Here is a 12664-nt window from a genome sequence, read left to right as displayed (position 1 = left end):
GTGTTTAGGTTTTTATTTTTTATACTTACCAACTAAACAAATATTAATACAAATATTATTACAATTTTGCATGTAGATACATTTGTACAATAATTAAATAATTTTGCGTCTTGATTTATCTGTAGCAAAACTATCTATAATTTCATCAAATGATAACTGACAAGTTATTTGATTTTCAATGTTTAGAATCGCAAGTGAGTTCATTTTTTGTTGAGTCATAGTAGAACGTAAGTAATTTTTTACTCTTTTTAAACACGAAAACGATCTTTCAGCTGAGCAATTGGTGACAGCTGTGCAAGTAAAAATGCGTAGTATTATTTCTATATTTGGATAAATATTTGTTAAGTCTTTTTCATATAGAAATGTTTGAAGACCAAGTAAGTTGTGTTTTTCCCCTATAGAGACTACATCGACATGAGCTTTTAAATGTAACACTTCATTTATAAAATCGTTTAATTCTACATCATTTTGATAAATGTTTTGAAGTAATTTAACCGATTTTCTAATTTCTTGATTGTCCAATTCCTTAATTTGCGTTAAAAATGTAAATGGTTTACAGAAAATATCATATGCATGTCGCCTAGTTTCTAATTCAGTTTTTAATTTATCTAAGATGGGAATAAATGTATGTATTTTAAAACTGTCTCGTGCCGATAAATTTATATCTTCAGATTCAGATTCGTCATGGAAAATTTTTCGCTTTTTTTTTCTTGTTGTAGTTATTTTGTAATCCTTCCTGACTGCCTTTTCTAATGCTTCCGTTTCAAAATCATCAAAATTTTCGCGAGTCTGTTCTATTAATCTAATTAAACTATCATATAACTGAAGTACATCCAAACAATCAATATTGACATTTTGTAACTTATTACTTGTAAAGTTTAATCGACTAAGCAAAAAACCCCACACAGCTGACATGATTGCAGTTTCTAAAGAACTCATTTTATTCATTAGTCCTTTTGCTTCATTTCTAGTGATATTATTTTCAGTATTATCATTCATTATGTATGTTAATGTAGTTAAAACGGCAGACCAATTTTCATTTAAGCTCAGACATGCAGAATCTCTCGATGACCATCTCGTATTGGAAAGTGCTTTTAATGTACGTGATTTTGATACCATATTATTATTGAGGAGATCCCATCTATGTGTACTACTTGAAAAAAATACATAGATATTTTGCATTAGTCCAAAAAATGTAGCTGCTTCATTACAACATTCAACTGCATGCGACCCTACTAGGTTAAGTGAATGAGCTGCGCATGGGATATAAAATGCCAAAGGATTTATATTTTTTATTCGAGCTTGAAGACCATTATAACAACCTGACATATTTTTAGCTGTGTCATATGACTGTCCACGACAGTCTGATATATTTAATTTTAAATTGTCGATTGTCATAATGACTGTTTCAGCTATTTCCAAAGATTTATGACCAACTTTTGGTATAAATTCTAAAAATCGTTCTGTCGGTACACCTTTATCACTGACATAGCGAAGTATAAAAGCAAGTTGGTCAGAATGTGTTATATCTGGTGTAGAGTCGACGACAATCGAATAATATTTACGACTTTTAACCTCATTTATGATAACTTCCTTAACTTTTTTGGCCATTAATACAATAATTTCATCACAAATTGTCGATGATAAGTACGATGTAGTACCACTACCAGAATTACCATATTTCGAAATATGTTGTGCTAAGAAAGGGTCAAATTCGGATAACAATTCAAGAAGCATCATGTAATTTCCATTTTTAGGCGATCCGAAAATCTCTTCTTGTCCCCGAAATGGAAGTCCGCGTGAAGCTAATGATTTAATTACAGATACTACTCTCTCTAAAATACTTCTCCAATACATTTTTTCATGGTTAATTTGAACCAATAACATAGAATCTAATGTTCCTTGTTCTTGTCCTAAATCTTTCAATTTTAGTAAACATGTTTTGTGATTTAACGATCCTTCGTGTTCTTTAAGACGCTCATGTGCATTTTTCCAATCATTATAACCATCATTAGCTAAAGTAGAAGATTCATTTTTAAATAACCAACAAGGTGCACAAAAAACTTTTCCTAATTTATGAGAGTAAACAAGCCATGTACGTGAAATTTGTTCACCATTTGGTAATTTTGAAAAAAACATAGTTTTGTTACAAAATCTCACTTTATCTACAGAATATTGATTTTTTGATTGAATAAAATTGTCATTATTATTTTGATCTACCCCATTTACTGCACAATATTTTATAAAATTTGCAGTACGTAACCAATCCGCCGGATCGGTTGGAAAACGCTGAACTTTTTCTGTTGAATTGTCATCTTGCACCTCCATCAAATTTATACCATTAAACATTTTGTCGACATTTACGTCACTCAAATCAACCTAAACATTTTATATTTTTGATATAATAATTTCAGTAATGAAAACCGTCAATTTTATAAATTTGTAAGAATTTGAACTTCAAACAAAATATTTCTTTAAAAGTCACACGCACGCAGACATATTACTACTATTTTCTACGGGTACCACGTAACAGCATTACCGACTGGCTACTTGTTACGTTAAATTAACGTAAAATATATATTATTTATAATGCCTAAATAATTATTAAAATATAATATTATAATATGTACAAATTTTTAGTCAGTATTTTTTTTTTAATAGTTTCGCCTATCACAAGTTTATTTAAATTATTTATTTTCTTATTCAAAAGCATTCAATATTCATATATTAATATCAGTGGCGACTCGTAGTAGTTTAGCACAGGAGTGTGATGAAAAAATTTAAGAACTATAATATATCATCCAAAAAATTAAAATGATAAAATAATAATACAAAATTAAACACGTCGCGCGTCGTTGCCGTCCGATTTGAGCGACAAAATTCACCGCAAATCATAAGCTTCTATAGCCGCAGCGCCGTCGTTATTACTTGTATATTAATATAAAATATTACACCTATAGTTTATACGGGAAACTGGTATTTTTATGTGCGATTCACAATGTCGCACAAGCTGTAGCGTTGCATAGGCCTATATAGCTTATTAAGTAGCTATTCATATACCCGTATAATAACATTGCGAGTTCGTAACGATATTCTAATAAACTATGAAAATAATTTTAATAATAATTTAAAATATATTTAATTGTTAATTTGTTAATGTATAATATACTATGTAATAAAATATGTACCCATTTATTTTGTATATTTGTACTTAAATTGTTAATTTCTGTAGGGAGTGCGACCGCACCATCGCACATATGCACGAGCCGCCACTGATTAATATATTATATTTTATATACCTACATACCTTGGACATAGGCGATAAACTTTTTAATTCTGAACTGTCGTCAATCAACTTTATTTTATCATTTTTTTCAGCTGATTCCATAGGTTTTTTACTGGATTCTAAGAAAGTTACAAAATATAAAAAACATGAAAAAATATAAATCGTCGCGCGCCAAGCGGTCATTTTTTCTGGTTTCAGGGGTTCTACGTTTGTGTGCAATGGAAACAGCTGCCGCGCATTTTAAAAACGGCAGGTGGTAATTTATTGTATAATTCATTGTATTTTGGAGACCAATTTATTTTCCTTTAGCAGTAGGCGCCAGTAGCTGCTGTTGCATACCACAATATTTTGTTAACGTTTGGTTAGTCATTCGACATTCGAGATACGAGTTTACACGTGTTTTTATTCGCTTATTATCTACGTTTGTAATCATATTTCCCGCGTTCTTACGTGGTTGGTTTTTAAAGTGCGCGCTTTTAAAGTTTGAATGTTTGTAATATTTTAATTATTTCTTTAATAATTACTCGTATACAAAAATAGTTTTAAAATGGCATATCAAGACACACATTCTCAAACGAAGAAAGTTATTTTTCATGTTTATAATTATTTCAAAACATTGGCTGGTGACAAAGGTAAGCCAGAAATTAGTAATTTTTTTCGTCAAACTCGTGAAATGACTGCTGAAGCGTGTGGCGTAAGTCTTGCTTGTGTTAAACGAGTTTGTGCTGAAGGGAAAAAATTATCTGTGGGTGAAAATCAACTAGCTGCCGAACCTTCTTCATTTAAGTCTCCAAGGAAAACTTATAAACGTGCCAAACCTATGACCAACTTGGACGATTTTGACAATGAAGTTGTCAGAAGAACAGTTCATAGTTTTTATGATAATGGTCAGTATCCAACTAGTGCAAAAATATTGGGAGCGTTGCATGAAAAAATTAATTATTCGGGTTCACAATGGTCCGTGTGACATATTTTGCGTAGTTTGAATTTCAAATACAAAAAATGTAATGATGGGCGTAAATTTCTAATGGAAAGAAATGATAGTGTTTGTTCTCGGGTTAAGTTTTTGAGATAAATGAACGAGTTTAGACGTAATAACGATACAAGGCCAATAGTTTACTTAGACGAAACATGGGTAAACCAAAATCATACGCGAGGACACATATGGCAAAACTCCGACAACACCGAAGGATTAAAAGTACCTATTGGTAAGGGCGGTCGGCTTATTGTGTGTCATGCTGGGTCACCTTCATTTGGTTTTGTCAAAAATTCAAAACTGGTTTTTCGTTGCAAGTCGGGATCGCAGGCTGACTATCATTCTCAAATGAACGCCACCGTTTTTCAAAAATGGTTTATAGATATGTTGGGCAATTTAGAAGAACCTTGTATAATTGTAATGGACAATGCCACATACCATTCTACCTTAACAGAAGAATATCCTAAGGCAAATACTCGAAAGGCAGATGTACAAAAATGGTTACAAGACAAATCTGTAGACTTTTCTCCAGTAGAGACATTAAGCGAACTACGGGAAAAAGTCAAATTGACGATGCCAAAAGAAAAAAAAATATAAATTGGACGAAATTGCACTACAAATGGGCCATGAAGTGGTAAGACTTCCTCCTTACCACTGCCAATATAACCCAATCGAATTAATCTGGGCGCAAGTTAAGGGTAAAGTCGCGGAAAAAAATAACACCTTCAAAATGGCAGATATAGAAGTGTTAGTAAATAGTGCTTTAGATGCAGTCACAACAGAAGATTGGGCAAAATGTGGCGATCACTGCGATAAAATTCAAGAAGACGATTTGGTAAAAGAAGGATTAAGAGATGAAATTTTGGAGCCTATTATAATGACAATTAATCCCGACGACAGTTCTACTGACGAAGACGATGATGAAGACGATATGATTAATTAAAAAAAATGTATTATATGTATTACTTGTGTTATTTGTATTTTATTATGTTTTTTTTTATTATAATTTATTAAAAACATCTACATTACGTCGTTTGAAATTACTTTATAGGCGGGAAAACAGTAGGAATAGGCGGAGTAACCCTGACGAAAAACAGCCGCTTGGCGCGCGACGATCGCGGCTCACTTTTCGCCTCGCGTACTATAGTACTTACTACTTAGTAGTCTAGTCTCTATAATCGTAATCGATTGGCAGATTATTGAGCAGTATGCACTGTCGCAGTGTCGCCCGTCGTTGTAATGTTTATTATTATTTTTTACTTTATCAATTAATTCCAGTATTCTAAAAATATACTAGTTTGGTGACCGCGCGCCCGCACACACTTATTTTGGTGCCTGGTGCGGGGTGAGGCGGGTCATTCCAAATAGTCATTATCAAATAGTTCACTTGCTAAGCACTGTGCGAGCTGTCCCCCACCTAGCTAGTAGAGCGGCTATACACAAACGCACTATGTACCCGGCGACCAGAGGCAATATAGTTGACTGCTTTGGCTGGAGTTTTGCGCATGCGCCATTCACAATATTGTATGTGTTACGCCACACATCCGTATACCACCGGCCATGCATTAACATAAGCAACGCCGGCAACTGCCTCTTCGAATGTCGATGTCAAACAGTCAAACCTCTAGCGGTAGTGGCGCGGCGCGCGCCGGTCGCAGGATTAAACTCAAACGGCAAGGTTATTTAGCTTATAAATTAAAACGTTACTGCAACGTGACTACGTGAGCCATTTTCCAATTTCATACAAGTTGTATACATAAAAAAAAAATTAATATAAAATATAAATTTAGGTAAATATAATTATGAAATTATGAAAAACTAAAAACTAAAAATTAACTAAAAAATTGCGCCCCCAATAAATATGGCGCCCTAGGCTCGTGCCTTGGTGGCCTATGGGTAAATCCGCCCCTGGATAAAGTAATGAACGAAAAAAATATAATTGGGGTTATATTGTATACAATATAATTATATTATATTATAATACCTAATAATTACTATATTATACTATGATTTGTTATTCAACTAAATATTGAGACTAAAAAATAAGGATAAATACCTACCTATCTACTAAAGTACTGTTCAAAATAATCACTTGTTTAAAACTATTTATTTAAAAAGATTTTGTATAATTTCATTTCTAATTCCTAGTTTGATTGAGTAAATAGCCCTGTAAATAAATAATAAGAAGTATATTTCCAATTATTTATTATAATATAGACTATTCAAAATGCAATCTGAGAGAACTTTACGACGGAAAATTAAAAAAAGAATTAGATTCTATACCAATGTTAAATTCTAATAGTGACAGTAATATAGAAATTGATGAAATAGCCGATACTACTTTTTATAACACACCTTCAACTAGCACAGATGATTTGTCTCAAACAGTAACACTTTGCAGTCAAAATATTTCATTCTCTCAAGAAGTAGTATCCTCTATTGATTCAAAAAATGAAACAAATGATCTTTATAATAATTTAACTGATGAAGTTCATCACAATGATGGTTTGTTACAAATATCTACAGAAACTCCGTCAAAAAATACAGATAACACTTCTTTTAAAGATGAATTATGTAGATGGGTAATCGAATGTAATGTGCCTCAAACCACTATAAATAAATTATTGCATTTTATAAAACAACGAGATATTATAATTACTAATGAGCTGCCATGGGATTCTTGGACTTTATTATCTACTCCTCGCACTAAAATATCAAACATCCGTGTGGTCGAGCCCGGTCATTATTATCATTTTGGAATAGATTAAAGAATTATTAGACATGCATCTTCATATAATTTGTTGGAAATGATACTTATGATTGGTATTGACGGATTGCCTATTGCAAAAATCAGTAATAGTCAATTGTGGCCCATTTTAGCTTATATTGAAAATACAACTAAAATTGTTTTTCCTGATGGTATTTACCATGGTTATTCTAAGCCAAAAAACAGTAATCTTTGTCTAGATGATTTTATTTCAGAAACAAAAAATCTTATAGCAAACGGTATTGTTTGCTTATAAATAATTGTACAAAACAAGTATCAATAAGTGGGTTTATTTGTGACAGTCCTGCTAAAGCATTTATATTACAATTGAAAGGCCATTCAGGATTTTCTTCGTGTACTCGTTGTATCCAAGTAGGCGAATACTATAAAAACTGGGTCTGTTATCCTTATTGTAATTTTTCTCTTAAAAGAACACATGAAACATATGTAAAAAAATATACGAGGAACAACACATTGGAGATACTCTATCAAGACTTATAGAAATACCTGGTATAGATATTAGAATGTTTCCACTCGATTATATGCATCTAGTGACACTTGGAGTTGTAAAAAAATTAATTTTACTTTGGTTGCATACTGGTCCAGTACAAGTTCACATCCCCGGCCGTAGGGTAAATGCGTTAAGTACTTCACTATTGAACATTAAATCATGCATTCCCTCTGATTTTCCTAGAAAAACTAGAGTAATACAAGATTTTGGAAGGTATAAAACTAGTGAATTAAGATTTTTATACTTTATATTGGACCTATTGTGCTTAAAAATATTATTACTGAAGATTCATATACAAACTGTATGGCTTTACATGTGGCAATAATAATATTAATTAGTCCTGATTATTCTTGTTATTTAAATTATGCTAAAGAATTACTGAATTACTTTGTTAAGTCATTTGAAATAATTTATGATCGTCAAAATATTTCACAAAATGTTCTGCCTTTTACATTTAACAGATGACTATGAACACTTTGGCCCTCTAGACAATTGCAGTGCGTTTCCGTTCGAAAATTGTATGAAGGAATTAAAGAGTAAAGTTAGGAAATATGAGAAACCACTTGAACAAGTAATAAATAGATATAAAGAAATGTATGAATTGCCTGTGACTTTACCAAATGTATCAAAAGTACTACCAATTATGACTAAAAAACATAAAAATGGACCATTAGTTGACAATATTAAAGGTATACAGTTTAAAAAAATTATGTTTGATAAATTTAAAATTGATACTACAGTTATTAATTAAGTATAGTTACATAATGACTAATAATAGTGAAATTGTTCAATGTTTGAATATTATAAAAACAGATAATGGCAGTATTAAATTAATTGGAAAAACATTTGAAAAGAAAATGGTTTTATATGAGAATCTTGCGGATTCTTCGATTTTTGATATTTATACTGTTGATGCACTTAGTAATGTGATAAAATTCTGGGACTATTTGGAAAAAAAAAATGATCATTAAACATGATAATATATTAGTTGCAATGCCAATACTCCACATATCATTGTAATTTGTAAATACTTATCTAGTTATATATGTATTCTGTAAATATTATTTTTTTTGTTATAAAATGTGTTAGTTATTATTTTGTGTAATATTATAATTTTCAATTTTAAGAAAAATAATAAAATTCTATTATTTTTATTAGAATAGTATTAATTTAAATTGTATTCAGGTTATGATAAATATTGTTAATCATTAATTTATATACAGTCGAACCTCGATAAGTCGAAAAAAATTCCGTCCCCTTGCGAAAACCTCGATTACTCGAAAAAAAACTATAGATAGCTCGAACATTCTGTGCTCCGAATATGACGGATAATGACAGATAATTTTATAAACATTTGTCTAATCGGCTTGTCCGTTCCGATAATTTTATCTAATCCCGTTTATTGTGTTTATTATGGGAGCGGGTTACCAGTTCGAAAATGGTCTGTTCGAACGTCATGTGTTCGATTATAAACTGATCGAATGGTTACATGTTGGAAATGTTTTGTGTGCGAAAGATCAAGTGTCCGAACATTTTAAATAATATATTATACGGTTTTATCGGTTTTATTATTAAAGATATCAATAATATTGACAGGTATCCCCCATAATCAATATAATAATTGCTGGTTATCGTAAAATCACTCGACACAGTGAGACCACAACAGCGTAGTTAATTGCGTAGTTATTTCAGTTTATTTAATGTGTTCACTTTTAAAGTTGCCAATTCATTTGATTTTTATAATTTATTGTAACAAATTAATTTAATATATTTAATATGAGTTTCGAAAGTATTCAAATTATACCTAGTATTCATGGGAGTATGATTTTAAGTTTAAATAATTTTATATTTATAAAAAATAAAAATATAGTTAGAAAAACCGATTTGAAAAATGTGTTTTATTGGACGTGCAAATTTAAGTTGGTGCAAAAATTAAAACTATCGAGTCTCGCGATGGCAAACATACAATTGAAGAGCACTGCTCAATACCTGAACATTGTCATGGTCCTGATTCCGTATCTATTGAGGTCAAAAAAATAAAAGAAAAAATTTAAATTATCGCACGCAATTCTAATCAAGAAAAAGCTATTCAAATTTACCAAACAGCAATTGCTGGCACTTCAAAAACAATACCTAGCTCGGTAAGCAAAGAATCAGTTAAACAAATCATTAAACGACAAAGAAAACCTATTTTAGAATATAAAGAACCACAATTTCTCGAAGAAATTAATCCACCTATATCACTATGTAATACACTATGTGGTGATACATTTTTGGTAAAAAAAACCACAGATATTTTACTATTTACAACAATTGAAAATTGTAAGATTCTACAAGAATCAAACTGCTGGTTGGGTGATGGTACGTTTAAAGTTTTCCCAAAACTTTTTTATCAAGTATATGTATTACATGCTTTGATTAAAAAAGGTACACATGAAATATTTGTCCCTCTAGTGTTTGCTTTAATGACCGGGAAAAGTCAAGAATTATATACTCAAATGTTCTCTTTAATTAATGAGTACTGTATAAAAAATAATATAAATGTAACAACAAATACAAATTTAGAAATTGTGACCGATTTTGAGAAGGCAGCTATTAATTGTATAAATGAAACATTTCCATTCGCAATCCATTCAACTTGCTTTTTTCACTTTTCTCAAAACATTTATCGAGAAATTCAAGAATTTGGCCTTTTGTCAAAATATACAAACGATGTTGAATTTAATTTACTTGCCAGACATTTACCAGCTATGGCAGTTCTTCCCGTTAATATGGTAGTATGAGTAGTAAATGAATATTGTTTATGTGTTGTAGATTATTTTATTTTAATCTTTTGGTTAAGTACAATAAAGTTGGATACTTTTAAAATCACTTTTTGGAGATACTGATGAAGAAAAAAAATTGTTAAAATATTTTGAAGAAACATATGTTATAGGAAAAAGTGGAATGCGTTTGAGAGGAAAACCCAAAAGAGACAATTACAACCCACCACTCTTCCCTTCAGAAATGTGGTCAGTGTCAGAACGATTAATCCAAGATTTACCTAGAACTACAAATACGGCAGAGTCATGGCACAGAAAAATAAATAGAATAATATCGCCTCATCCTGGTATAAATATTTAGTAACTTATTTAAATGCATGCAGTTTCCTAATTGTTTTTGTTTTTAGGTTTACATAAATTCATACAACAATTACAAAAAGTTCAAAATGAAACTGAAGTGACAGTACAGATGTTAGTTTGTGGACGACCAACGAAAAAGACAAAAAAAGTTAATATCGAATCGAATTTAAGATTGAAATCAATACATGCACGTCTTATTTCAAACAAAAATTACGATAAATAGAGTATTTACGTGCAATCGCTCATAATTTAAATCTATATATAGGTATCTAACATTTAATTTTTATGAATGACAAAATATTTAATTTTTAATTTTTTTATAATTAAATTTAAATTTAGAAATACTTAATATTCAATTTTTAAGATTGACTAAAATACAAATGTTTTTTATATTTTAATTTTTTTTTCTATTTCTAACACTCGATCTTTCGTACACAAAACATTTCTAACATATAACCATTTGATCAGTTTATAATCGAACACATGACGTTCGAACAGACCGTATTCGAACTGGTAACCCTCACCCGTTTATTATCGTATGTATTAACCTTGGCACGTAACAGTATTTTTAATTTGTATCGGTATTGCCAGTTGCGATCGATCGATTACGCGTATGCGGTGTCTGTGTACGGTAGTGAATGTAAAAATGCCTCGTAATTTAAAAACTCTTACTATTGGAGAAAAAAAAAGGTTCTTGAAGCAGTGAAAAGTGGAAGGAAGAAGAAGGACATCGCTGAAGAATTTGGAATATCAGCCAGCACACTATCAACCATAATAAAAAATAATAAGGAAATTGATTTAAGCTTTCCAATAGACCGGAATAGGAAGAGAGGTCCTGATTTTTCAGACGTAGAAGAATGTGTAGTTAAGTGGTTCAATCAATACAGAGATGCCAATGTCAGTATCGGAGGTCCTATTTTAAAGGAAAAGCAGAAAATTTCGCAAAATCATTAGGCCACGAACAATTTAAGGCCAGTAACGGGTGGTTTGAAAATTTTAAAAAACGACACGATATTTCTTTTAGGAAAGTCTGTGGCGAAAGTGCAAATGTCAGTGATAATGTTGTAAATGAATGGAAAATAAATTTGAGTGAGCTACTTGAAGGATATAAACCATGTGATATATTTAATGCAGACGAAACTGCACTTTTTTACAAATGTATGCCAGATAAAACTTTAACATTCAAAAGTGAGAAATGCAGTGGTGGTAAACATAGCAAAGAACGACTTACACTATTATTGGCTGTTAACATGACTGGCACAGATAAACTGAAACCTTTAATAATCGGAAAATCGAAAAACCCGAGGTGTTTTGCTGGTGTCAAATCTTTTCTCGTTGACTACACAGCAAATAAGAAAGCATGGATGACTAGTGAATTGTTTGCTGAATGGCTATTACCAATAGACAAACAGATGAAAATACAAATCGTAAAATTTTATTGTTTATAGACAATTGCCTGGCTCACAATATTATACCGAATTGTCAAGCTATAAAAGTAAAATTTTTACCGCCAAATACCACATCAAAATCGCAACCTTTGGACCAAGGAATTATTAAAACGTTCAAGACGCTTTATAGAAAAGAAATAGTGAGGAAAATTATAAGTGATATGGATGAAGAAAAATCTACAGTAATCGATGTTCTTCAAGCTATGCGCATTGTTGATAAGACATAGAGAAACGTAGCAACGTCAACAATCGTGAACTGCTTTAGAACGTGTGGATTTGTACTTGAATCTGAGAAAGACTACTGTTGTGAACCCCTGTCTGTATGCTATACACAGAATAGGATATCTCGACTACACTCCGTACTGATCGATAAGTACGTTTTTCTTTCTTATCTATTTTTTATTTTTTTTTTTATCATTATTATTTCTTTCTGTATAATTTAGAATCGTAAATCTGTAGTATTATTGTATTAATATAATATTAATATCGTAGTTAACATTAGCATTAATTTATAATTGCATGTAAACATACACACATATATATAAATATAGGTT

At 30.9% G+C, this 12664-nt stretch overlaps 3 protein-coding genes across 3 annotated transcripts; 2 read left to right on the top strand and 1 right to left on the bottom strand.

The window, feature by feature from the left end:
* Positions 1-93: 93 nt before the first annotated feature.
* LOC132925831 (zinc finger MYM-type protein 1-like) lies at positions 94-3388 on the bottom strand. The gene is made up of 3 exons (XM_060990193.1): positions 3308-3388; positions 652-2379; positions 94-525 (listed from the first exon to the last, which is right to left on the bottom strand). The coding sequence occupies exons 1-3, from the start codon at positions 3386-3388 to the stop codon at positions 94-96; spliced, it is 2241 nt and encodes a 746-aa protein (XP_060846176.1).
* Positions 3389-10359: 6971 nt separating this feature from the next.
* LOC132927316 (uncharacterized) lies at positions 10360-10885 on the top strand. Its single transcript, XM_060991829.1, has 2 exons — positions 10360-10649; positions 10710-10885. The coding sequence occupies exons 1-2, from the start codon at positions 10487-10489 to the stop codon at positions 10883-10885; spliced, it is 339 nt and encodes a 112-aa protein (XP_060847812.1). The 5' UTR covers positions 10360-10486.
* Positions 10886-11145: 260 nt separating this feature from the next.
* On the top strand, positions 11146-12337 carry LOC132925830 (tigger transposable element-derived protein 6-like). Its single transcript, XM_060990192.1, has 4 exons — positions 11146-11175; positions 11353-11603; positions 11687-12033; positions 12111-12337. The coding sequence occupies exons 1-4, from the start codon at positions 11146-11148 to the stop codon at positions 12335-12337; spliced, it is 855 nt and encodes a 284-aa protein (XP_060846175.1).
* Positions 12338-12664: the final 327 nt, after the last annotated feature.

Source organism: Rhopalosiphum padi, chromosome 3, assembly GCF_020882245.1.
Source record: "Rhopalosiphum padi isolate XX-2018 chromosome 3, ASM2088224v1, whole genome shotgun sequence".
NCBI classification, from domain to species: domain Eukaryota; kingdom Metazoa; phylum Arthropoda; class Insecta; order Hemiptera; family Aphididae; genus Rhopalosiphum; species Rhopalosiphum padi.
This window is presented reverse-complemented; position numbering and strand designations above follow the sequence as displayed.

Bases quoted from the DNA above. Each gene is read 5' to 3' on its own strand.
- LOC132925831 (XM_060990193.1), bottom strand. From the start codon at position 3,388: ATGGAATCAGCTGAAAAAAATGATAAAATAAAGTTGATTGACGACAGT. The intron at 2,380-3,307 runs GTATGTAGGTAT...TAAAATGTTTAG, and splicing joins GTTTATCGCCTATGTCCAAG to GTTGATTTGAGTGACGTAAA. The intron at 526-651 runs GCACGAGACAGT...ACGCAAATTAAG, and splicing joins CTGAAGATATAAATTTATCG to GAATTGGACAATCAAGAAAT.
- LOC132927316 (XM_060991829.1), top strand. From the start codon at position 10,487: ATGCGTTTGAGAGGAAAACCCAAAAGAGACAATTACAACCCACCACTC. The intron at 10,650-10,709 runs GTATAAATATTT...TTTTGTTTTTAG, and splicing joins AATAATATCGCCTCATCCTG to GTTTACATAAATTCATACAA.
- LOC132925830 (XM_060990192.1), top strand. From the start codon at position 11,146: ATGACGTTCGAACAGACCGTATTCGAACTG. The intron at 11,604-11,686 runs GCAAAATCATTA...TATTTCTTTTAG, and splicing joins AAGGAAAAGCAGAAAATTTC to GAAAGTCTGTGGCGAAAGTG. The intron at 12,034-12,110 runs GTGAATTGTTTG...TATTGTTTATAG, and splicing joins TAAGAAAGCATGGATGACTA to ACAATTGCCTGGCTCACAAT.